Raw genomic sequence first — 26,778 nt, forward strand, 5'->3', positions numbered from 1 at the left:
CATTCCTCAACAAGTAAAATATATAATCAGCACCATTAAAAACTCGGTTGTCGAAATAATTAATTGCGTCGAGCCTCGGCCGGCAAAGGTGGCTCTCTCCGCCCTATAGGATGGTGCACGAAACTGCGAACGCAGACCGTGATTCCATACCGAACCGGAAGCTGCATAAGAGCCTTTCTCTCGCACTGTAACTTCTGTCCTTGTTTAGCCCCATTTCACTCCGACTCAAGGCTCGTCAAATGCCATCCTTGTCGTTTCGCTTACGTCGAGATAGCGCGAAACCGACTCTCGTTCGAATGCCTCGATTACTTTTTAGCCACGTACGAAACTTCTGGTGTTTCAAATTTCATAATAGCTCAGAGTTTGGGAACAATCCTCTTTACAAAATGCAAATACGAGTAACTTAATGGGAGATCTTCTTCTTTCTTATATCAGTTTCTTTAACACAGAAGTAAATGCAAGCATTGAATAACAGCGAGTAAAATGAAACAGTTTCATCTTATTCGTTTTTCGTTTTTTTCTTTTTCTCCGAAATCGTTAGAGGTATCAAAAGACTTTATAAGCAACAGTTATTCACCTTAAGGTATAGTATTTTTTATGCCTCGACAAAAAATTGTTTAAACAATTACAAAAAGTCTCTTTAAATTTTGAAACAATTGAAAAACGCGGCGACAAATTTCGCGGGAACATGACGTCACGATATCTTTAGTTGTATATGTTAAAATCAGTGATACAAGGTATGCATGTAGAGAAACGACATCAGCGCCGCCTGGATTTTCTGCGCCGAGTTAAAATTTGTATCAAATTCACAAGAGTGGAGCTTGGAGGGTCTGACGGACGCTATGATTGATGTTGTACGTTGGTCACATGCGTTTTAAATTCTGTGTTTATTTATAATATTTTAATTTTTATTTAAAATTTATGATTTGTGCAATGGGGAAGACATTGTGAAAAGAATATCCAGAGTCCTGGTTATTCTTACTTGCGTATTACATGAATTATTTACTCCCCAGTGTTTCATTTAATTGAAAGATGAATGAAAGATCTACAATAATGTTTACTTCTATAATGAATTATTGAAAACTGTTTTCAGAAACATGATTTATAATTACGTGATATTTATATAATATTTGAATAATGAATTTTAATTGTACATATACGATTATTTGATTTGTAAATAAGAAAATGATAAAATAATTTATAATGAATCATGATCAAGAATTATAGAAAGATGTATACATGTATTATTGTTTAATTATGAATGAAAATTATATGGATCGTATTAAAAAATCCATGTACGGTGATTACACAGAATGAAATAATTAACTTAGTATTAGATGTATATAATGTACAATATATCATTAAATTAAAAATAACAAAATGCAATCCATTAATAAAATGCCATCCTTCGGGGATAATACACTATCTGCCTGTATTCAGGCTGAAATGAAAAATATGGATAATATTTATAATGGCAGTGATATGGAAAAATATTTTAAAGACAATATGTCTGGTTCTAAACTAATGAATAATTCAAACAGTATTGATAAAAAAAGTCACCCAGAATTAAATAGTGCATTATGTAATTCAATGAATATTAAATCTACTTTGAATCAGAATAATTCAAAATGTGAAGAATCTAAAACTAGAAATGCTCTAAAATTCAGGGCTAATAGCAAAGCTAATACATCTAGCAGATCAAAAATTAGAAGTACTACTTGTGTAACAAGAAACTGTAGTTCATCTAAAGTTGGTAAAGAAGATGTAAACATTAATTACTTGAAAAGCGATATTTCTTCAGAAACAAATACATTATTAAAACAATGTAATAAATCTGAATTATCAACTTTGCATACTAATAGCAACAGTATTAAAATTAGTGGTTCATCCAGAACAACAAATAATACAAACAATTTAATATTGTCTAACAGTAGGGGTACAATAAATATTGGAGATAAGTCATCAATCATAGTTCCTTCTGTTTCTATTTTTAATACTCAAGATAGATGCAAGTTAGCTTCTTGGGGCTTACCACCAAATATTCTTCAGGTAATATTAACTATTCTGGCACAACTATCTTGATATAAACTACTTGTACTAAAAGTGATTCATGTATGTTACAGAAATATGAAGCACGAGGAATAACAAATATGTTTCCTTGGCAAGTGGAATGTTTATCAAATCATAAAGTTATTGAAGAGCAATGCAATCTTGTATATTCTGCTCCAACATCAGCTGGAAAAACCTTAGTAGCAGAGATTCTTATGATAAAAACTATATTAGAAAGACACAAGAAAGCAATTTTTATCTTGCCATTTGTTTCTGTTGTTAGAGAAAAAATGTATTATTTTCAAGTAAGATTTATTTGAATAAATCAGTCTAACAACAATTACATATGTGTGTTCTAATTTTATAGTTATAATTTTATAGGATTTGCTGTCTGACAGTGGAATTCGTGTACAAGGATTTATGGGTGGTATTGCTCCTCCAGGAGGATTTTCTGCTACTCATGTTGCAATAGCAACAATTGAAAAAGCCAATTCCTTAATAAATCGTTTAATGGAAGAAAATGAGATAGTTAATTTAGGAGCTGTAGTAATAGATGAATTGCATCTTGTTGGTGATCCGCATCGTGGATATCTTCTTGAATTACTGTTGACTAAACTAAAATATATGACTGTTAGGTAATTAAAACATACTTATTGTTATTAGAAAAAAAAATTCTGATTTGGCCTTTTTACAGGGATGAAAATATAAATATACAATTGATTGGTATGTCTGCTACACTTCCAAACTTATCTCTTTTAGCCAGCTGGTTGAATGCTGAACTGTATAAAACGGAATTTAGACCTGTCCCTTTGAATGAACAGTGCAAAGTATTACACAATATAAAAAAATATATTACATTCATATACTTCAAATTTGTATAACAAAAATTTTTATGATTCTAGATAGGTAAAAATATTTATGACAATAAATTACATCTAATCAGAACTCTAATATCAATGCCAGAACTAACAACGGATTCAGGAGATATTATTCACTTATGTATCGAAACAATATCTGATGGGCATAGTGTACTAATTTTTTGTCCAACAAAAAATTGGTGTGAAAAACTAGCTGAACAAATAGCTGTTGCGTTCTATAAATTAGGTTTGTTTAATAAATTAATGCGGTTTATTATTGTGAAAATATGTAAGTAACCTTGTATCTTTTAGGCCGAGGCGATACAAAACTTGCAGAAATTTTAAGACATCAGTTAGATTCTACATTAATTTCCGAGACATTGGAGCAATTAAAACGCAGTCCAATAGGTTTGGATAATGTACTAAACAACACAGTTTCATTCGGAACAGCTTTCCATCATGCTGGACTTACTATGGATGAGCGTGATATCATAGAAGGAGCTTTTAGGTATTTATTTGAATATGTATAAACTTAAAAATGTATAACTTGATATTAATATATTCAGATCAGGATCGTTAAGAGTTCTTGTTGCTACATCAACTTTAAGTAGTGGAGTAAATTTACCAGCAAGAAGAGTAATTATCAGATCTCCAATGTTTAATGGGAAACTATTAGATAGTCTTACCTACAGACAAATGATAGGGCGTTCAGGTAGAATGGGAAAAGACACAGCAGGTGAGATAAAACAATACGTTATAAAACTAGTTTATTCTTATGTATTTAAATGTAACATCACTTGTAAATCCATAGGAGAAAGTATACTTATTTGTGAACCAAGCGAACAAAAAGCAGCCGAAGTATTATTATCAGCCAGTCTGCAACCTATTAAATCCTGTCTTGATGATTCAGGCCCCTTAATTAGAGCTCTTTTAGAAGCTATAGCTAGTGAAGTTGTATATACTCCATCAGATCTTGAATTGTACACTAAATGCACTTTAATAAGTTTAGATAATGAACATGACTCAAAAGATCCTTCAAATGAAGCAATACAATTTTTAATAGACAATGAATTCTTGTTGTATGTATATTTCTTATTGTAATACATATAAGGAACATTTGTATTGATTTGTATATATGCAATTTAATTTTGTCTAGACTACAAAACACAGAAGAGGGACATAGATGGATTGCTACAGCTTTTGGAAAAGCATGTTTAGCAGCTTCTATACCACCTAGAGAGGGTTTGTTTCTACTAGAAGAACTTCAGAAAGCTAGACGATGTTTTGTTTTAGACACTGAATTACATGTAGTATATTTAGTAACTCCTATCAGCTCTGGAAATCAAATTGGAACTATCGATTGGATGACTTTTATGGAATTATGGAAAATGTTATCAGAAAGTGAACGTAGAGTTGGACAACTTGTTGGTGTAGAAGAGCGATTTTTAACATCAGCTATTCAGGGTATAGTGCGACCAGGAAAATCGGTAAACTATTTAATATACTTTAATAAATAATTTCAGCTTAATTGAAAACTTTTAAATTTAATAAAAATTAAATATTTTCAGCTTAATATACATAGAAGATTTTATACCGCGTTAGCTTTACACGACTTGGTTCATGAAGTTCCTCTTAGCACAGTTTGTAAAAAGTACGGTTGTTGCCGTGGAATTCTTCAAAGTTTACAACAATCTGCATCTGCATTTGCTGGTAATATTTTATCTTCTCCCAAGAGAAATTCGATGTAATAACATTACTATACTTTGAATTTGTTTTCAGGAATGGTCACACAATTTTGTAAACAATTAGGCTGGGACTGCATGGAATTATTAGTCTCACAATTCCAGGCCCGTTTACAATTTGGTGTTTGTAGAGAATTATTAGACTTATTACGCCTTCCAATGTTAAATGGATTGCGTGCTAGAAGTCTTTATAAACAAGGAATTACATGCGTAGCAGATTTAGCTGTTGCTAATGAACTTGATATTGAACGAGCACTTTATAAAGCTCTTCCCTTTGAAAGGTTTAGTATAAAAATATTTTAATAGTAAAATATACTCAAAATCAACAATAATTTAATAAATTGTACATTCTCCAAATTATATTTTAGCGAAAAAGAACACGATGGTGAACATGAATCGGAAGCGATGAAACGAAATAAAATGAGAACAGTATTTGTTACTGGCAGAGATGGCTTAACACCTCATGAAGCAGCTATCATGTTGGTACATGAAGCTAGAGCATTAGTTGCGGTATATAATTATCATTCTTCTCGTTAAAATTAATATAATTTTGGAATTACTTTAAAATTTAGTAATTTCCTTATTTACAGAACGAACTGAAATTGCAAGATATGTCATGGAAGCAAACTGAACAATGTATTACTGGGAGTGAATCTCATACAGAAACAAATTTACAACAAAATACATTTCATACTACAACAAATACCAATATACATACAAAGGCTGAAATTTCTGCATGCAATAATTCTGAAATTAACATTAATTCAAGTGATAAACTATTTAAAGAGAAAAATGAACAAAATTCATGTTCAATAATTACAAAGAATTTTGGTCCCATTAATGAAGAAAACGAAATTTTAAAGGTGTTGGGTAAAATTGAAACATTTGAAGCTGATATAAATATCTCTAATAAAGTTGAAAATACGAAAGAGTTTAACAATAAGTGTAATTTAGAAAATGATGTGTTGCAAGAAAATAAGAATCATAGTACAAAACCTACTGATCAATTATTGCAATTAGATATTCCAGAAATGTTTAATTCCTCAAATGGGAAACTTTCTTTTGATTTTTTTGAAGAAAGTAGTCCCAAAATACCACATGATATTCTACAAAAGCGAAGTAGTGAATCATTGATTAGTTTCAAGGATAATAAAAAGAATCATACTCAAAACATTACTGTTAAACATTCAATAGAAGCGATACAAAAATCTCAAAATAAAAGTGAAGTACCTTGTAAAAAAATTAGAACTTCAGATAAAACAAATACTACCACACCAGTTTGTGTAAATATAATGACTCATATGTTGAGTTTTGAGAAAGATGTAAAGTCATCACCAATTTCAAGAAGCCCTAGTCTGTTTGACGATAGTCTGAATCTCGATACACAAATTTGTAATGTTCTTGAACAAAATATTGTCGATTCTTTGCATTTTTCAGAATTTGAAGAAACTAAATCATTCGAACATAAAGTAGTAACGGAAAGTAAAGTATCCACAGATTTACATATTACTAGCAATGGTAATAATAAAATCCAAACAGATAAAGATGGAAGTGCATTGAATTTTCCAAGTCCAAAGAATAATACATTTTTCTGGAAGGATGATTCGTGGAACGAATCAAAGAAAATTATTGAAAAGGTAAATGAAGTTAATGTTCAAAATAAGGAAGATCGATCAGTTAAACATAATGCTAGAAGTATAAAAAATACAAATTTGAAAAGTATTGTAAAGCCTGGAGTAATTAATTCTGCACCAGAAATTAAGAAAAAATATAATAAGAAATTAAAAAATTTGAAGGATTCTGATGATTTAATGAAGATATCACAAAAGCGTAGATTTAAAGATATAGCAGTTGCAAAATCGCCTATGGCAAATGTAGTTGTGTTTAGTAAAAGTCGTGGAGGATCATTAGATTCAAACAAGTCTGATTCAGATGATATTATTGTCGCTTCGCAAAATATAAATTCACCTGCTACAAGTATCAAAATAAGAAGTAAATTAGATTCTGAAAGAAAGCAAAAGCTTTGTACTCAAAAGACTACTAATAATACACCTATCAGTATTAAAAAGACACATACCACTGCAGTTTCAAAAACGCTCCAAATTGAAAAACGCAATATTATACAGAAATTGAGTGAAATATTTACCAAAAAAGTATTAACTAGTAAAGACTGCAGTACAGATAGTGTGATCTCAAATTCAGATGAAGATACCCCTGCAAAATCAATGAAAATATTACAGAAATCTCAAATAAATGTAAAAAGAGGTCAAAACAATCCCGAAGCGTGCTTACAAACTAACGACCTTGTAAGTAAAATGAATAATTGGAATACACTAAACATTGTCAAAGTTGGAAGCGATAGAGGCACATTTAATTTATTCAAACATGAAATAATGCAAAAACGGTATATCTCTTTAGCTTTGAATTGTGAAATTCATATTGATGATGAAAATAATATAGGTTCCAAAATTATTGGTTTCACTAATCCTGAAAAGAAAAAAAAATCTAAGAAAGTAGAAAAATACGTTCATGATAATAAAAAGTTAAACGGTGTTGCTATTGCTTGGGAAAGCAATATTGCATATTATATTTCTTTCTCCAATGAGCAAGGTATTAAAAATTATATTAACATTAATTTTAATTTGAAACATTTTTTAAAACAATATTTTTTCAGATTTAAAAATCCCAGTTAAAGAACAAATAAAATTATTGAGAAGCATACTTTCTAATACATTTTTATATGTAAAGTGTTTTGCAACTAAGGAAATATTTAAGACTTTGTACGAATGCTGTGGTATTTTTGCATGCTGCAGATTTTTAGACCCGAAAGTAGCACATTGGTTGCATGATAGCAGTGTTCATGAAAAAACTTTTAATGAAATGGTAAAAGGAACAAATCATTCTTAAATTTTATTTGTATTTTAAGTACAATCAAGTTCTGTAGTTCATTGTATAGTAACTATAGCATGTATTTAAAAAACTATGTAAACTGTAAACAGGTAGAAGAATATTTTCCACAAGGTCGTTTTATAACAAAAAGAATACCTGCATGTTATGATACAGGACCTGGACTTAATATTAAAAGTTCAATTCCAGGAGAATTTAGAGCATCTGCTGAAGTTGTACTTACATGGCACATGACAGATAAACTTTTAGATAAATTAGAACAAGTACATTCAACATTACCACGTACGTTTAAAGGTAATGATATAATAAAATTTTTTTTATTAGTTTCTGTTTCACTTTATTTCTATATTCGATCCGTCTTAACAAAATTTTAATACATTTCCAGATATTGAAATGAGAATAATAATTTCACTAGCTTGCATGGAATTAAATGGATTAGGTGTATCTTTAAATTCATTACAAGATTTATCTTCTGTTATACGTAAAGAAATGATATCGTTAGAAGAACGAGCATATGCATTGTGCGGAAAAAAATTCAATATTTCTTCATCGAAAGAAATAAAAAAGGTTTGTAAATAAACTTGAAAAATATTTTACTCGTGTAATTGTTAAAATTTACTAATTAAATTTTTAATTTTGTAGATTTTAGGATTATGTAATGGGAAAAAGGTTGGTGTAAATAAAGCTGTATTAGGACGATCTAATCATCCTATAGCTAGCCTCATTATGTCATGGCGTAAATTAAATGCAACTCAAACTAAGGTAGGTTCAATATCAAAGGAAAAATGATCAAAATATTGCAATTATTTGCTAAAGCTCTCCTACACTAAATTACATGCTATACCTAATTAACTTAGTATAATCAGATAAAAATTCAACACATTTCATTTGTAGATTATCTATCCGATATTAAACATAGCTCAGCAGAGTTGCCGTATCCATTCTAACTGTGTTACGAATACACTAACTGGTAGAATATCAATGTGTGAACCAAATTTACAAAACATACCAAAGGATTTTATTTCTGAAAATGGTAGTTTTACTATAAGTGTTCGAATGGCATTTGTACCTACTGTAGGCAATGTTATATTATCAGCAGACTATTGTCAACTTGAATTCAGAATATTAGCCCACTTTTCAAAAGATAAAACATTATGTGATATTATGAGTAAACCAGGTGATATTTTTAAAAATATTGCAGCAAATTGGAATCATGTTTCTGAAGATCAGGTATACGAAATATTATAGATATTTATTCGATATAAATAACAATCATTTTAACAAGTTTCTATTAAAAGGTCGATGATACTATGCGTCAGCACACCAAACAATTATGTTACGGAATGATTTATGGTATGGGAATAAAATCACTTGCCGAAAATTTATCTGTGGATGAAATCAAAGCTAAAGAATTCTTAGAATCTTTTATGAATGCATATCCAGGGATATCTACATGGTTGAATAATGTAGTAGAAGAAGCACGCGTAAGTGGATATGTAACAACCATTTTTGAAAGACGTAGAACGCTTCCCGCATTAACGAGTACAAATGGAGCAGAGAAATGTAAATTCTTTCAATGTTAATAATACAACATTTTGCGCTAAATTGAAATATTTATAAATAAATTCTTGTAACTAGCACAAGCAGAACGTCAAGCAGTAAATACTAAAGTTCAAGGTTCTGCAGCTGATATCACAAAAAAAGCAATGGTAAATATTGAAGAGAAAATACGATCTGAATTTCCAACTTCAGTAGTTATTATGCCCACTGTTAATTCTATTCGGAAACTAAGAAGTAATAGTAGGGAAGCACAGCAAAGTGGCGGTTTCTTAATATTACAACTTCATGATGAATTATTGTATGAAGTAGGTATTTTATAAAACACAATTTCATTCATTTTAAAAATAACAAAAATGTAACTACAATTTTTTATTTTACGTTAGGTAAATATCAAAGACTTGCGACAAGTGGCAACAATAGTAAAAGAATCAATGGAACAAGCATGCCAACTTGAAGTTCCACTACCAGTAAAACTCAAAGTTGGATCTGCATGGGGAGATCTTTGCGAATATAATCTTTGATGTTAATTTAATAACTCTTTTTACTGATAATAGTAATATATGTGTATATATATATATATAGTTTAAAAACAAAATCATATTAATCAGGTTAGATTTTTATTATATAAAATATTTATTCAATTTTAATGTTATGCATTGTGAAGCATACATTTATAATGATATGAATTGTACAGATTTATATTATTTGTTATATTTTTATATTACATTTCTTACCTTACAATTTTAAATGATGAATTTTATAATTAAATTATATAAATTATTTGTATTTGTTGATTGTAAAAAAAAAGAAATATTAAAGTATTTTTAATCAGCAATGTTTTTAACAAATCTTATTCATTCAATTATATATTAAAAACTACTGGTTTATATAATACAAAATTCAAAGATATTGTATAAAAAAGAAAAAACAACCGAGTCAGTTTGTATGTATTTACTTATCGATGTTACGATGTTTATTATAAAAATGCACATGAATTGTATTGCGTAATACCATTAAATTATAAATTAAATAAAATAGTTTTTGTTATTTAACACTTCATATTTATTAATGTATCTAAAAGTATATTTTACACACAACTGTGAAAATAATATCTTTTATATAGTATCACAAGGTGGTGCCAACGATTGATGTAGTTTTGTTACTGCAGTTTGTACTATTTGTTGAAAAATTTCATCTTCTTTACTGGTTACTTCCAAATTTAATAAATCTATATGTGCTTTCTTCCCATCAACTGTTACATACAGTTTCTCTCCTTTGAAAATTTTAGGAACAGAATCTTCACCAAACATTTCTTGAAGCATTTCTATCAAACATTCTTTAAAATGCATCCGATCCATTTTTGTAGGTGCAGGTAATACTTTAGGTGGTTGTTCCATCATTTCAGCTTGTAATATTGCAGTTAGAACAGAATCTGCGTACATATCATTTACAGGTGTTGCGATCCATTCCATGGTAACAATTTTTCCATCAATTGTAACATCAATATTTTTAAACACACGTAATTTCTTATCATCAACAATTTCTAAATTTCCAGCAATTTGTGTTAGAAGATGTTTTAATACTGGTAGTGATGCTGAGAAATATACACTCTGCCTTTGAATTACTTGACTCATACTCATATCTGTATATTTTGATAAGTCACAAGGTGCTAGCATATGATAATTGAAGTTTCTCTTAACTAACACTCCTGATAGTGTTTGTCCTGGTTTAGGTGTTTCCATTGCTAATGTGCCCATCACTTTAGCAGTTTTTTCTCCTCTAAAGTACAATTCCACAGCAACTGTATTTCTGGGATTATGTATTTCCATTGTTGTGTTAGGATCATCCTCATATTCCCGCTGTAAAGCAGCTTTCAATCTTCCCATTTCATTTTGTTCTCCATGCACAAGCACAACATGTGGTGGTTTCAAAATACGTATAAATTCAGAAGTCTGTTGGTAATCAGTATGGGCTGAGAATGATATATAATCAACAGACATTTTTAATGGTAATTTCTGTCCAGACATGGTTGTGATTTCTTCAGGTTCTGATAAAATTGTTTTCGCCAATGTTCCTTCTACGCAATAACCAGCTATTATAACTCCATTCTTTGCATCTATACACCAGGATTCAAACAATTCCCTTGATAAACCACTCTGCATCATACCAGGAGATGCCATTACTACACACGGACCAATATCTTCAAAATGATCAATTCCTTTTAGATTAGAAATATGTTTAAATACAAATGGATTGTTGATGGCAATTTGTCTCCTGATTTTATCATTCATCGCATTTACATAAGTTTGATAGACTGCCATACACTTTTTTGCTAGAGAAGAAGCATAATATATAGGAATTTCATGTAGTTCAGGGTGTTGACTCCAATATTCATCTAGAATAAGGAGAAGCTCTTGTGCTCTTCCTAATGCAAATACAGGTATTAAACACCTTCCTCCTCTGTTAACAATTTCATGAACTAAATTTGTAAATCTTCCCTCACGATCTTCTCTTTTTTCATGTATATGTGTACCATAAGTAGATTCAGTAATTAACACATCTGGATGAATGTTTGGAATTTCAGCAGCCATCAAATGTCTATCTTCTTGCCGACTAAAGTCTCCAGTATATAAAATTTTAACACCTGCTATTTCTATCATAAACATAGCAGCGCCTAATACATGACCAGCATTGTAGGCCCAGAATTTTATTCCAAAGACATCTTTTTCTTCATGAAAATTAATTGTTTCTATTTTATCCATACTAGTTTCTAGATCTGATTCAGTATATAACATTTGTTCTGTAGCAATGTTGCTGACTTTGATATAATCAGACAACAGCCAACGATAAATAGCTTTAGTGGCATGAGTCATAAAACATCGTCCTTTAAAACTAGTTTTTTGTAGAAACCAAGGTAAAGCTCCACAATGGTCCAAATGAAAATGAGAAATTAAAAGTAAATCTATCTCATCCGCTTCTACTAAATCTACAAATGGTAGTGCATCCATTCCAGATAAACCAGGATGAATACCACAATCCAACATGATTTTTTTTCCTTTAAATTCTAACATAATACACGATCTCCCTACTTCTTGACCAGCACCAAGTGGTCTAATTGATAATAAATCACTTTCTTCAGCTGGCACTTGTGCTTCTGGTTTTCGTTTTGCAGACATTTTTTATGAATTAATAATTTTCATACAATAATATAAGAAATTATAATTCTTATTTCATATTTTTCACTCATAAATTATATTTGTAAGTAAGAGTTTACAAAGTTATGTATAAAACGATGAACATGCTTTTCTTCGTTTATAAATGTTGTATGAACATATCATCACTCAAAGAAAAAATGAATCCTCATAAACTATAAATATGCTTAATTTATAGGTATGTAACACTACGTTGAAGGTTAGAGAATTATTTTTTAAAATGAATGAAACATTTGCACTGAAATCAAAGTAGATTAATGTTATCTTTTGTTATCCATCTACGTTTCATAAACAAAATATCACGTTAATATTTAAATTAATAATAATTTATCACGTTTTGTTTGAGTCTAACCTATACCATTATATACGTATCACAGAGAGATCAACGCAGATGTAAACTGTACTAAACGATTTGCTATGCTACATATTTTACGTAAGTATACGTTTCACTATATCATATTTATATTTATACTAATTTATGTATATGTATATATTGTATATTTTAATATCATCAAAAGCTTTAGTATAAATATTATATAACTTATATCATAGAAATAAGAAATAATTATTTAATAGAAATGTGGGGAAAGAATTATTTCCAACAAATTGGACTTTGTTTTCTCTTGGCAATGTATCAATCAAATTTTTGTATTCTTATAAAGAGAAATAAAATATATGAGTCTGTTTTAAAATATTAAGGAATACTATTTAATTTAATTCAGTCTTTTAAAGTCTAAAAAGTAATTTTTCAAATAATATCAGTTTTTAATTAATTTTATGTAATTCAGAGATTGCAATGAATTTCATAATTATAGAATATTCATTATAGCATTTGTTAATTTTTTTAAAGAAACATACATTCAATAAAATATAATCACATTGAATAAAATTTCTAATAGAGTATTGTACTGAATGAAGAAATATTTATATAAATGTTTATATGTAAAATAGATATAAATATCTGAGAAAATTATCTGAGAAAAAAAGAGGTAAATTTAATGTTGGCATCTAAATAAATACCTTGACTGCTGTCCAGTCCAAGTATACATTTTCTCGAAATAGTAATCCTTAATGTAACCACGTAGGATATACCTGTTCGTATATCCTTTTATACGAACACGTTCTCCGTGCATTATATAAAGTCATCATACAGCATATAATTACTGAATTACAAAAGTAATTGACATATTTTAACTTTTAACTACGGTATCAAAAATGAGCCGCATCATTTGAAGGTATTCTTGTTACTGTCAGAAGATGGCGGCTGTTTCAGAATGTTCAATTTGAAGCGCGCCAAAACAAATCGATTTAAAATACTAAAATTATACATATATTTTAATCGAGCTTCTTAGACTGTTAACTCAGTATGATTATGTATTTTGTTTAAGAAGAATCAATATGTTTTTCTCTGTTAAATATTTTAAGTAATATTCATTCTATCGTAAAATATGTATATACTAAAAACAGATACTTTTGCAAAAGATTAATATGAGCAAGAAAATAATGTTGGAAAAATGATGTATGATAATATTACTCATTCAATGTGAAAAATGAAATAAAGTACATACTATTCCTTTTAAACTTTAATTGAATATGTCGTGTCGAATGCCATTCTAGGAAATCCCATGCATAAGGAAAACGAATGTTACTTTCAAATAATAGTGACTTATAAATTTACCTATTTTAGAATCACTTCTTTTTAAAATAAAACTGCACACAAACAGATGTATGGTTTTTCAAAATATATGCGTTTCAAATATTAAAAATTGTCAACTAAATGTAAATCTTAATTAATATTTATTACTACTAATAAGGAAAATTCTGCGAGCTGCAGACTGTTCTTCAATTAAAGTAATTCTCTGTACTATTGGAAAGTGGTATCTTTGTGTCTACGACATTGATGAAAAGCCTGTTAAATTGAACATTTCTTAAGCATTTTGTTAAATTAATTATAAATGTAACAGTACAATTGCTACAAACAATTCTTCATTGTTATTTAAAATTTTATATTTAATGCAGAAAATTTTCTTTTCTTTTCTTTATCAATTTACTTAAAATTATAATTTGTACTATTAAAAGGGAACGTTTTTGTAGTTATACTATTTATGTGTTACACTGTTAAAATCGAACTTTTTAATATTTTTATTGAATTAAAAGACCTTTGCCGATTAAAATCTTTAGTGAAAGGAACTCAATCTTAGGCGGGAAGTTTTATATCTTTGTTTCTTTTAACTGTCGATTACGCAGTAATTTAGCAAGGTGGAGTCGAGATTATATTAGTAGCACATCAGATTTTTGCGCGCGACTACGTAAGTCAGCAATAATTGCCAAATCACTTGAACCGTATTTGTGTGCTGACGATATTTAAGTGGATCTATCTTTAGGAACAAAGTTCACACGCGATATGAGTACGTAACGCATAAATATATCATATAAAATGCTTACAAAAATGTATTTTTGTGTATTCTACATTCTACAATTTTATTTTACTTTCTACTAGTCACGCGTTCGATTATGTAATCTTTTTTGTATCTTGGGTGATAGAAATTCTAGGTGGTGCTACTAACAATAAGTTGATACAATCGTGTATATGTAATTATGTATGTACATACATATAACATTGAAGTTAAAAGATATTGTGTGACCTTAGTATTGCACGAATTTTTTTAAATGTGACACTTTCGAGAATTCTATTTTATTATATTGTACTCCAATTTACATTTATTATTTCTAAATAATAATAAAACTTAATATTATTTATTAAACAGTATTTATTATTTAGCTTTTCGTTGTAAATAAAAATTTTCTAACATCAAATCGTTTAAGAATATGTATAAGAACTGTTGATTTCATTGTTTCTTTTTACAAATGTTAATGTTTGTCGCGTTATTTATTAGGATTTGATGAATTAAATATAAAAATTTTATCATTATATCAACGTACAGAAAATGTTTCTGCATTTCAAAGTATTGAGTAATATCACAGAAATCTTATATTTATATTTGATTCCTTAAAATTAGTAAATTAAAAAAGACATCCTCGCTCGTTATTTTTACTTTTTAATGTTTATTTTTCATCTAGTTGGTTAAAGTTTAGAAACATATATTACATATAACATTTTTTAATCATTATTCATATTTATTATCTATTAAATATAATATTTTCGTCAGTTATAATTTACTCTCCATTCACTTTATTTAAGTTTAGTAGCTTGAAGTGTAACTGGAGTACCATCTCGCGGCAAACTGGTATGATAAAGATAACAAGTAACAGTCTTACGCCGCTTCTTCTTAAAGTAACATAGAGTTCCTATTGTTCAGTCAAATGCTATAAAAAGTTTTTAGCTTACGTTTCTTTTCTATTTTTCAATATGATCCGTCAAAAACTTGTTTTAATGATATTCATTCTTATATTAGGTTTATATCTACAATTAGCGAGAACAGTTACGAATAAAAACAATAATGAGTTTCGTGTGGAATTAGTGCAGGTGGTAAGTAAGCTTTATAATTCGATTATAGATTAAAGTCATGTATCTTTTCGTTTTTTCTTCTAATATTTAACTTAAAATTAGTTAAATAATATTATATAATATTTATTTATCAATGCTATTTATTATCATATATATTTTTCAATTTTTTGTTATTATTTCTTATCTATATTTCCCGACTTAATTAAAAATTTAAATTAACATTCATTACTTAATATATTCTATCTTTATTAGAAATATATTTTTCAATTTAAAGGTCAAAATATTTTATATCAATTTTCGCGCATTTTGAAAATTAATATTCGAAACCTTATCAGCTATTTAGACACGGAGAACGTACACCGCGTGAAAAAGAACTGTGGCCGAATGATCCTTACGATATATCGGTATATGAACCATGGGGTCTTGCACGATTAACGAATGTAAGCAACAACTAAACGATAATGTTAAATATAAATATAGAAATATTAACAGTAAAATATAATTTGTTTATAGCAAGGAAAAATGAGAGAATATCGAATAGGACAGGTGTTGAGAGAGCGTTACGATAAATTTTTAGGAGATATTTATCGACCTAGCGATGTGTACGCTTTCAGCACGGATCATGATCGAACAAAAACGTCTCTTCAATTAGTCTTAGCTGGATTATATAATCCGGCACCAGCGCAAACGTGGAATGAAAATTTGTTATGGATACCTATACCAGTACATTATATGCCGGAGAAAGTGGATGATCTAATGAAGCCAGATACTTCTTCAGTGTAAGTATACCGTTAGATAACGCCGTTTTTCTTGTTTATGTGCAATTAAAAATGACAAAAAGGCAAAGAAAATAACTTAGGGGAAAGTCCAGGCTAAAATTAGGTAAGTACCAGGAAAGATTATATTAATGTTAAAATCCTTTTTTATTTTCACAGATATTTAGATGCTCTGGACAAAGTGAGAAACTCGGAAGAGGTTCTTAAAAAAGTATTAGTATATAAAGATCTTTTTAAATTTCTCAGCGAAAAGACTGGTATAAATATAACTAAAACAAATCAAGTGTATGAAATATATAATCTGCTGGTAGCACAGGTACGCTTTTAATATTCCAATAGAATTTAATTTTATAATTTTATTATTATTATTTTAATATTTCAGTAGAATCTAATTATATAACGGTAATGACTGTACGAGTGACTTAACTTTGATTTATCATTTAAATAATGCTACCATTATTTCAATATATTCGTTTCTCTTATTGATTGTTAAAATAATTTTGCAGAAAGCTATGAATTTCCCGTCACCAGATTGGTGCACCGATGAAATATTGAAAAAGCTTCAGGAAATCGTGAAGCTGGAATACGAGATTCGTTCTTACACGCCTCAATTGAAACGATTGAACGGTGGTCCGCTTATTAAAAGGTTTATCGAGAATATTAAAATTAACGAGGGACGTGATACACCCAGAAAGATCTACTTATACGGCGGACACGAAGTAAATATCGCTGGAGTTGCGAAAGCTTTGAATTTTAGTGAACCTGAGATACCAGCTTATGGATCTGCGATTATAATTGAAAAATTGAGCAATGCAAATGGTGAAATTTATATCAGGGTAATTATATACAATTATCAATTAATCTTTACTTGATGGATCGATGTACCAGTGATAATTTATGTTCAATTTTATACTTATTTCCATTTTTCAAATTTTAAACTATTCCCTTAGATATTATTTTGACAATATATTCAAATGTTTTTTAAGCGTTGCGATTGGTGGTATTAAAACAGTACTGTTTTGTTTTATTAATATCAATAATATTTATAACCACCTTATAATTGCCTCGCGCACTTTAACAAATGAAATACTAAATTCAAGAAACCCTAATGATATTTACTATATTAATTAATATCATAATCCGTCTCCACCGTTCAAGGGTTAATATGATATTTATAATATTAATTCAACTAACATAAAGGAAATTCAAAACATTAAAATAGAAGACAAATAATTGAAAAAAGTATTCTGATTTGTTTGATGAAGAAAAATTTCCAGAAAAATATGAATAGTGATGTGTCATCCGTTAATTATGCTACGTCAGAAAAGAGGAATTATTGAAGAATACAGTAATTCCTCCAAGATTACAACTGTGGTCGGAATCGAAATGTTGGAATCACAGTAGAATGATTCTGTCGCCGTGGCTCGCCTTTGTATGTAGTAAAAGAGGGTCGTAAAAGAGAATGATAGCATGAGAGGTTCGTAGTAGCCCAGGCATTATGTACTATTTTGGAGCATCCCGTTTTTGAATGAAAGTAGGATAAATATAATGTAAATTATATCGTGTTTGGTTTCATTTTAATCGGAAGAATCTCAAAAGTATGTTAAAAAAACTTTCAGTCAAAAAATCGTTGAAATTAAAAAGTTATATTGCAATATTACGAATTATTAAAGTGCCAACTCACATCAAAAGAACCGCGGCGGGCATCACGTAACGCTATTTAACACGCTTGACTGGCTCCAGCGAGGAAAGCATAGGCGCAGGAATAACGCACGCATAGGCGTAAGACCAGATGCAGTCGCAATATGGGAATCAGACCACAGTCGCAATCTTAGAAGAATTACTCTAGTACCTTTTTCCAATGACCGATAACATTAAAAGCATAGTTATACAGGGTGATTTTCTCGCTAGTGTACTCAAAGGAAATGCTGCCACACTAGTATGAATGGACCCAAGTCCTTTTCTATCATCGATACCTCGACGGGAGTGCATGCTGCAGCTGTTTACGTGAAAAACTGTGTAACGAGAACGAAACGTTTAAATGGGACTTTCTTTCTTGTTATACACATTTTCATGGACACAGCTGCAGTATGCACCCTCGTCGAGATACCGATGACAGAAAAGGGCTTGGGTCCATTCATACTAGTGTGGTGGCATTGCCTTTGAGTACACTAGTCAGAGAATCACCCTGTACTTGATAACATGAGGCAGCAATACTTTTATTTACACCTACAAATTAATTTTACTATCAAATTAGAATAATGTAATTATGATGAAATTAATAATGAAATTATTTATACTACATTGTTTTATTATTTATTAGATGCTCCTTTGGACTGGAGTTACTGAAGAACTAATTCCTTACAAACTAGCTGGTTGTGAGGAGATTTGTCCAATCGACAAATATTTAAGTATTGTGAAGGACATTATTCCATCGGATGAAGAAGCGAATCACAAGTGGAATTTAATATCTAAAGAAGAATTACAGAAATTGTATGAAGAGAAAATAAACTTCAATTAAATGTGTTCTTTACATTTTTAATGCATAGGTGAGGTAAACCAGTCATGTCATACATTTTTATGAGACCAAAGGTTACTTCATTTCAACTGGAGTTTCTAATACATATATAATACATACATATATATTTATTGTAAATTCGCCAATATTTCTGTAATAAAATGTATTAATAATCTATGTTTATGTAAAATTTTAAAATTAATTAATTATTGGTTTATAGGAGCTATGAACTGTTCTTCGGAAAACCGTTATGCTCTGATTTAGATGAAATTTTGCGAATAACCTCCTTTTTGCGAAAGGAAACATCTGTGAGCATGATTTTTGGTGACTCGAGAAAAAATTATTTACCATTTTGATGTCATTCCCTACCTTTCCGACGATCGATTCTTCTGAAAATGATGCTCCGAGTTTGAAAATAGTTGCTTTTTGTAAAAGTATTGTTTATGAAAAGAATTTTTGATAACCCGAAAGTAAAAATAGTTTTTTAACGTTTTCTCATTATTTGCACTCTCCCATTGTCCACTCTGTTGCCTGGATACCTATGTCAGGAATAAATAAATGATAATCGCAAAATTAATAAAGGTATAACGATGGCGTGTAAACTGATTTCTTACATTGATTCATGCCTTGTAATTTATAAAGCTGTTTATTTAGAATGTCGCAGCAATGAAATTTGTTTTCTCTTGTGAAGAAATTGAGTGATCCTCAATCAATAATCGCGTGGCTGAAGGAAATAGAATTTATTCCACGTGAAAAATGGTGCACAGACCGTAAGAAGAAAATGATTTACGTTGAAACAATGGGAAGCGTGGATTCTTTTCAGTGTTACAAATCTGGAAATTATGATCACCATGTTTCAATATTGCATAATAGATGATTATTATTATTATTTTTAGTATATAATTTATATTATAAATATGAATTACATTTATATTATGTTTTAATATTTTTTTATGTGAAAATTGTTTAATAGGTTTGACCATTCTCATTTAAGTCTTGAAAGTTGTGTACTGTTAACGTACATGTGTTTGCATGGCAATTTTCATATGAACAAACAAGACATGAATGCAGTATTGTTGAAAACCACAAGATTTCTTTCGAAACAATCGCAATCAAATTCATGTATATTATGCAGGGAAATATGAGCAATAGTTCTTGCACATTTGATGGACGACAACATGAAATGGATGGATTAAGGTCGATTTATATTATCCGTTCAGACACGGGCCGTTTCCGATCAGTTAGGTTCCGACAAATATTGTTCTGTGTTATTGAATACGAGTGTTTATATATACCGTGATGGATCGGTTTAGACGCATTCCGTTTCAAATATAAGACGACCAATACTACATCGTTTTTTTCGGAACCTAACTGATCGGAAACGGCCCGTGTCTGAACGGATAATATAAATCGACCTTTACTCGGTGATCCGGAGACAGTAATAGAGATCGACGAATGCAAAATTGGTCGCCGAAAGTGTGAAGGATCGTGAATACTTGGTATGGTCCTTTCTGTTATACATCTATTCTATAGAATTCCATTACGTTTGTACTTGATTTTTTTTCCTTATTTTACATTAAAAATTTTCGATAGGTATGATAGAGCGTGGAGGATGTAGTAAATACTGTTTGGAAATGTGTCCCGAAAATAAGCGGGATGAACGTATCCTTGTTTCGTTAATATTAAAACATGTTGCAATAGGTACAAAAATTCATACTGATTCCTGGAAAGGATACATATAAATATAAATTTATCCAAATATGGCTATGTTTATTTAACGATAAATCATTCCACAAATTTTGTAGATCCCGAAAATGGGACTTATACTCAAACTATTGAGTCATGGCGTGCTTTACGAGCATGTTTAAGTAGAAGTAATATTAAAGAAAATATGTTTGTTGATCATATGTATGAATATCTGTGGCGGTATTAAATAAAAACAATCGGTGCACACCCCTTCTCCCAATTATTATTAAATGATATCAAATATGTATATTCATGAAAGTAATAAAACAAATATGCACATGTATGTACATGTATATACATATAAGTCATTTAGTCTTTGTTGAGGGCGGGAGTATGGAATATTGTTAATGTATGTATGTACATACTGTCTGTACGGAAATACTGTCTGAGTAGGTTCTGGGGTAGTGTTTGGTGGAAGCGGTAATATCAAACACTATTAATGTATATACTGTTTACAAGTAAAAGCTGTTTGCAATGTGATTCCACTGGTTTGAAGGTGCAAATTATGTGTTCGGAACAGTTAGTCCATCACATACATTGTGCTCTGTCGGCAAGGTAGGGAATGACACCAAAATGGTAAAAAAATTTTTTTCGAGTCTCCAAAATCCATTTCCAAAGATATCTCCTTTTGCAAAATGGAGCTTCTTTGCAAAATTTGATTTAAATCAGAGGATGATGGATTTCCGAAGAACAGCCGTAAATGTACTTACATATACATATACTTGTAAATTTCTTTCTTACCAGCTTTGAAATTTTTTCATTTTATCGACATTTTCATTCTGTCAGTATTTTATCACAGAATTTTTTATGATAAGTTCTCTTTGACATTACATAATTTTCATATTACATAAAAGCAATGTTTGTAAGAAGGATTTGATTGTACTTCCAAAAACCTGTCAAATCCATTTGGTTGAAACTTTGCAAATAGGTTCATTTCATATAAAAGCAATGATTGTGAGAAGGATTTTCGGCGATTTGAAGATTAAGACCCAAAACTTTGCGAAAAATGTTTTATCATGTTTGGGTCACTGAAAACTTTCATGCTTTGATTTCGCTGGAGCTATAAAAATAAGTTGCCTACAAATAAGAAAGTTATTTGCTAAAAAGAATTTTGGTGACGAAAGTTATGACCTAAAGTTTTGGAAAAATCGTTTTATTAGGGTAATGTCACTCATTGTATTACCGGCATATCTAACGTAAGGAAGAAGAATGCAATGTTGGATCAATTCGATTTATTCATTCTACATAAACAACGATTCATTACCTTATTCGTTGTTCATGAGCAACCAATAATTCGATACTATTATTCTTTTCTCTTTTTTTTATTCATTATTCAATACAACTTTTGCTTAACGAGTCCTATTATACTAACGTGGTGCCAATGCATTTGATCACGACCACGATTCGAACGCAGAGCATACCGAACACTGTCGCGGTTCAGCTGTGTTCTGCGCGCGCTTTCATTGGACAGTGTTTTTCATTAATAACTCGAAAACGAAGCCTTAAGCATAATTATGCCTTAAGCATAAGTGAGGACATAACAAATACAGTAAAACCTCGATAAGTCGTCACTCAAGGGACCGTGAAATTTTGACGACTTAAACGGATTGACGACTTATCCGGGTGATGACTTATAGAGGTTTTATTGTATATGTATAATTAATAAAAATATCCCGGGCTAAACTACCGAAAACATCCATACTGCAATTCAGCTGAAATTTTACAAATAGCTTCATTTTGTATAGAGATAATGTTTGCAAGAAGGATTTTCGGCGATTCGGAAATAGATTTATTACCATTATAATGACATTTTCTCTCTTACCAACGCAACGTAGTATGTATAACGGGCGAACCTTTTAAAACAAACAATCACCGTGCTTGGGCATTCTACGAGTCCGAAGGATAAACTGATCCAAAAATAAAAATATAAAACAATTCGAAGGTTAAGACCCAAAAATGTTGCCAGCCGCCTTCGAGCAGCTGGTTTAAAACAATTTACAGCTACCGTAACTTAACTTATCAAATACGATATGTAATATTGGGAATATTGTTAAGTAAATATATATTTGTAATTTTGAAAATATTTATATCTTCCATACATGTTAAAAATAATTAAAAACAGCAGTTTTTGTGACTTCAGAGTCGCCTTCAAATCTATGCAGAATATTCCCTCGATCATAATTGTATCGATAACATAGGGAGTGATTCTCAAATGATAAAAAATTTTGTCGAGTCGCCAATAATCTTTTTCACAATCATCATTTTTGTCAAAAAAATATTTCTAACATTTCTAACGTCTTTCTAAAATTTTAGCCAATTCGGAGTATGGAGATTTCTGGAAATACAGCCATATCCCTCATATTCCATATTGTATTTTATGAGTTAGGTTAGATTAAAATTTTTTTAAACCGAAAGGCGGCTGGCAACGTTTTTGGGCCCTGTTTCTCGAGTTGCCAAAAATCCTTCTTGCAAATATTGTTTTTATGTAAAATGAAACTATCTGCAAAATTTCAACCAAATCTGATTTGACAGGTTTTCAGAAGTTTAGCCGATATAAGTATTTTGGGTTAATTTCATTATGTACAATTATTATTTTTTTCAATTATAGTACAAGTTACATAATGGCTTGTATAATTTTTTTGTCTTACTTTGGTCTTTAAAAAAAAAAGAAGTAAGAAAAAGAGGAAGATTTAATCTTCTTAAAACAGTTAGTATTTTAATACTTATAATTTTAATTAATAAATCCATCCAGCCTGTACAATACTGTACCTATAATTTTGCCATGCCGATACTTATCGCTTCCTATGTCTGTTCGAAAAAAGTGGATCGATAAATCTGCTTTATTTTCATACTCCTAGTGTTACTTTATTCAATGAATAAAGGACGACGTATGTTTTTCGTGACGCTTCGTTCCGCACGACGGAATCATGAAGGAGAGTTACGTGTGATTAGGCCAGTATGGGTACACCCGCTTAACTACAAATGATCATAATACATACAAACAAGCGCAAACGAGCGTTTGAGCGGTATAGAATAGTCCGAATTGTCATTAAGCTCCGAGGATGGTTCCCCATTGGGACCCGTGGGATCTCCCCGTTGCGTCTATACACTTCTACGTTCCATCGAATTCGTTCACACTAACGACACACACACACAACCGAATATCCTTCGATTCCCTTGATTCTTACTTCGACCCCGACAGATCTGATATCATCCACCACCATCCCTAGGGCTCTCACTCATCTGCCGACAAAAGAGCATCTGCGCGATCCGATCTGTAATGCTGCTGCAACCTGTTCACAAGTAGGTTGCCCTATGCACAGCATGAATTCATTATCAGTCTAGTATAAACATATTGCCACTATAATCGGGCTAGAGAGCTGCTGTCAGTGGAGGAAGTTACGAGTCCTGTTTCTACCTATTATACATCATCCCACCGGACCTCTATCTATTCCACGGATTACCATTCTTTCATACGTCAATCATCTCACGGAAAACCATGATTTAGTCAATTCGATGAGTGAGAAATTGTCTATCCGAAGGATTATTATTATTAATAAACATACACGGATTTCTCTGTTTGACACCAATACACGTAACGTTTGATCTTTAAAACATTTACCACCTGTAAGAAGACATGGTTCATTGATCTTACGAAGATAGCTGGATAAGATCGTATTACCATTCGAACCGAATGGTATTCAGACGATCATGAATCAATAATTGCACACCATCAGTGGGTTATTCTTAAAACGGCGGAGTACGAACGGAATTGGGAGGTACACTCGTCGAAAAGTCCTAGTAAACTATTTAAGTGGTTTCAGTTGGAAATCAGTGTAGAACGTGTCTTTTGCCGTTGTAACGGGGCGAAATGTTTGAACATACGGGAGCATAGAATTCGGAAGGTTAACTGAAAAAATTCTTGTTAGACGTAGCTAATACAACAGATACACAGACTAGGATACACGTGTGTGGTCAACGGCAGACTGACTGTATATGCAGGGCTGCGGTGGCAGGTGACGGCGTGTTGTGAGCTGCATAATGAATAATGCCAAAGCCGAACCACAAGCCGTTCCTGTCCTTCCACTAGGCTGACTGAATGACAGCCAGTCTAGGAAAAACCGCTGATTGGCTGTGCATGTTCCTGGCTCTCGTGCCTGTCACATTTTCTGTGTCTACCTATGTGGGGCTCGATCGAAATCAACCTCCACGCTGAGACTGATTTTCGTTTTTTTCAGGGAAACGCAAATTTGTTAAATTTCGAATTTTCTTTAAAGTATTCTCTGCCCTTAGCAGCGAATTGACACATGGTGAAAAATTTAGAACAGTCAACAAAGAATTTCCTTCAATTTGAATACGTATACAGTTTTGTCTTAATGGGATTTCTTCTATAATTGTAGGTAAATTGCTCTTCTTTGTTTTATCTTTTTTTTTAAATTAATTGTAAGTAAAAAACTGAGGTAGGTACTAGGCTCGTGCAATGTAATCATTAAACTGTTATATATCTTTTGAGAAAATGATTTGTTTAATGAAAACTATTCTGTAACGAAATAGGTCCCATTTTTTAAAACTTTTGTCTCTGGGAATTAATAAACTTTGTAATGTTTCTACTTTTTACTCAAAAGAACAATGTAAACTGTTTGTAAACAACGCAAAATTGCACGCTTGCAATAGAAATTTTCTTATTTTACTTTCATTTTATTCGTTAGATGTATTCATAAAGCGTCGGGAGATATTTATAAACAAAGCTGCAGTTACCGTGTATACTGTGTACAGTATTCCTAAAGTTTTCCCGGCACTTTCCCGTATATGGTGCCACATCTGAAGCTGTATGGTCGATGTGATGTTGTTACTGCCACGATATAAATTATAATTAGTGGAGCCCGTAATACCCTTTGAATAAATAATCAACGAGTAGCAGCAACTACCCGTACGCTTGCCTCTATTTAAGTCAAGGTCTCGGAACTCATTTCTTGTCACACCTTTATGCTCCTGTTAAACATAAATTCATATGATACCTACGTCTCGAAACACGAATTACAAACATTATTTTTATCAATAATTCAATTCATTTTATCAAACATTATTTTATGTGATTCATTTATTCACGAAAATCTTTGTACATCCCATGAAAAAGTCATGTCGATTAAAATGAACAATAACTTCGTGAACAATACGAGATGATACTAACTACTTTATAACAAAAAATATGCTAGGTATTGTATAGAAAAAAAGGGAGAAAAAAAAATGAAAGAAAATGTATTAGAATCTTATTTTATAAAATTACCGGTTAAATCATATAATAAAAATATTAATTTGTAGGATATCCTTTTGCTTCCGAAATAGCATTTATTCTTTTTAGCATATATGTGTAATACTCCGACTATCAGATAAAGATTGAATTTTTTACCATTCTTGTTCGAAGGCACTTTCTTCATTTATTATATTTCTTTGCAAATAATCTCAAAAGTATTTTGTATAATATTTCTATAAAATATAAATATATCAAAGCATATGTTAATCAAAACGACTTTTTTTAAACAAAATGATTGCAAGAAAAATTTTACTATTGGAGTAGCGAATATGTGTGCTTCAGAGTTTGGAATGAACGATCTGGAGTACGTTTAAAAGATTCTAAAATTTCAGCTTGCAACCCTCGATTACTGTGCCGGTGCTTGGAGGATCGAAAACTACTTTAAAGTAATTAGAGGATTGTCAACCCATCCCAACCCATTGCCTGTTCCCATTAGGGATGTTCTTCGAGTACAGATTCGAGTGGGATGAACGAGGAAAATCCTAGCTCTCGATCCCTCTTGCATCTGAAATCAGACTGGAAATTGCAGCTGGATATATCATTTGTGCCATTGGAAATTATTATCGGTTTCTATTAGTGGTTATAAAATATCCATTGTATACTGATGAAAGATAGATTTCATATAAAA

The 26,778-nt window shown here is 30.7% G+C and overlaps 3 protein-coding genes across 7 annotated transcripts; 2 read left to right on the forward strand and 1 right to left on the reverse strand.

Annotated features, from left to right (window-relative positions):
• Positions 1-786: 786 nt before the first annotated feature.
• DNApol-theta (DNA polymerase theta) lies at positions 787-9,742 on the forward strand. 2 transcript variants are annotated; one of them, XM_034338253.2, is made up of 21 exons: positions 1,144-2,049; positions 2,124-2,354; positions 2,431-2,684; positions 2,744-2,876; positions 2,952-3,153; positions 3,219-3,414; positions 3,473-3,642; positions 3,718-3,985; positions 4,063-4,393; positions 4,475-4,616; positions 4,686-4,929; positions 5,017-5,158; positions 5,239-7,258; positions 7,323-7,531; positions 7,648-7,849; positions 7,941-8,122; positions 8,198-8,317; positions 8,450-8,785; positions 8,854-9,118; positions 9,194-9,420; positions 9,499-9,742. In XM_034338253.2, exons 1-21 carry the CDS (start codon positions 1,381-1,383, stop codon positions 9,634-9,636), a joined length of 6,681 nt encoding a protein of 2,226 aa, XP_034194144.2. In that variant the 5' UTR covers positions 1,144-1,380; the 3' UTR covers positions 9,637-9,742. The 2 variants fall into 2 exon arrangements, with proteins under 2 accessions (XP_034194145.2, XP_034194144.2); XM_034338254.2 differs by lacking the exon at positions 9,499-9,742 and having other exon boundaries at positions 787-2,049; positions 8,854-9,039; positions 9,194-9,351.
• A 303-nt stretch (positions 9,743-10,045) lies between these two features.
• Positions 10,046-12,429, reverse strand: Cpsf73 (cleavage and polyadenylation specificity factor 73). Its single transcript, XM_034338255.2, has one exon. The coding sequence runs from the start codon at positions 12,289-12,291 to the stop codon at positions 10,231-10,233; it is 2,061 nt and encodes a 686-aa protein (XP_034194146.1). The 5' UTR covers positions 12,292-12,429; the 3' UTR covers positions 10,046-10,230.
• Positions 12,430-12,560: 131 nt separating this feature from the next.
• LOC117610639 (venom acid phosphatase Acph-1) lies at positions 12,561-19,681 on the forward strand. Of its 4 annotated transcripts, none has more exons than XM_034338260.2 (7): positions 12,561-12,760; positions 15,744-15,817; positions 16,132-16,236; positions 16,310-16,575; positions 16,732-16,888; positions 17,079-17,408; positions 18,896-19,256. In XM_034338260.2, the coding sequence occupies exons 1-7, from the start codon at positions 12,745-12,747 to the stop codon at positions 19,091-19,093; spliced, it is 1,146 nt and encodes a 381-aa protein (XP_034194151.2). In that variant the 5' UTR covers positions 12,561-12,744; the 3' UTR covers positions 19,094-19,256. The 4 variants fall into 4 exon arrangements, with proteins under 4 accessions (XP_034194151.2, XP_034194152.2, XP_034194148.2 ...); XM_034338261.2 differs by lacking the exon at positions 12,561-12,760 and adding an exon at positions 14,603-14,735; XM_034338257.2 differs by lacking the exon at positions 12,561-12,760 and adding an exon at positions 19,311-19,681 and having other exon boundaries at positions 15,599-15,817; positions 18,896-19,121.
• The last annotated feature ends 7,097 nt before the right edge of the window (positions 19,682-26,778 follow it).

Source organism: Osmia lignaria, chromosome 14, assembly GCF_051020975.1.
Source record: "Osmia lignaria lignaria isolate PbOS001 chromosome 14, iyOsmLign1, whole genome shotgun sequence".
Classification (NCBI taxonomy): Eukaryota; Metazoa; Arthropoda; class Insecta; order Hymenoptera; family Megachilidae; genus Osmia; species Osmia lignaria.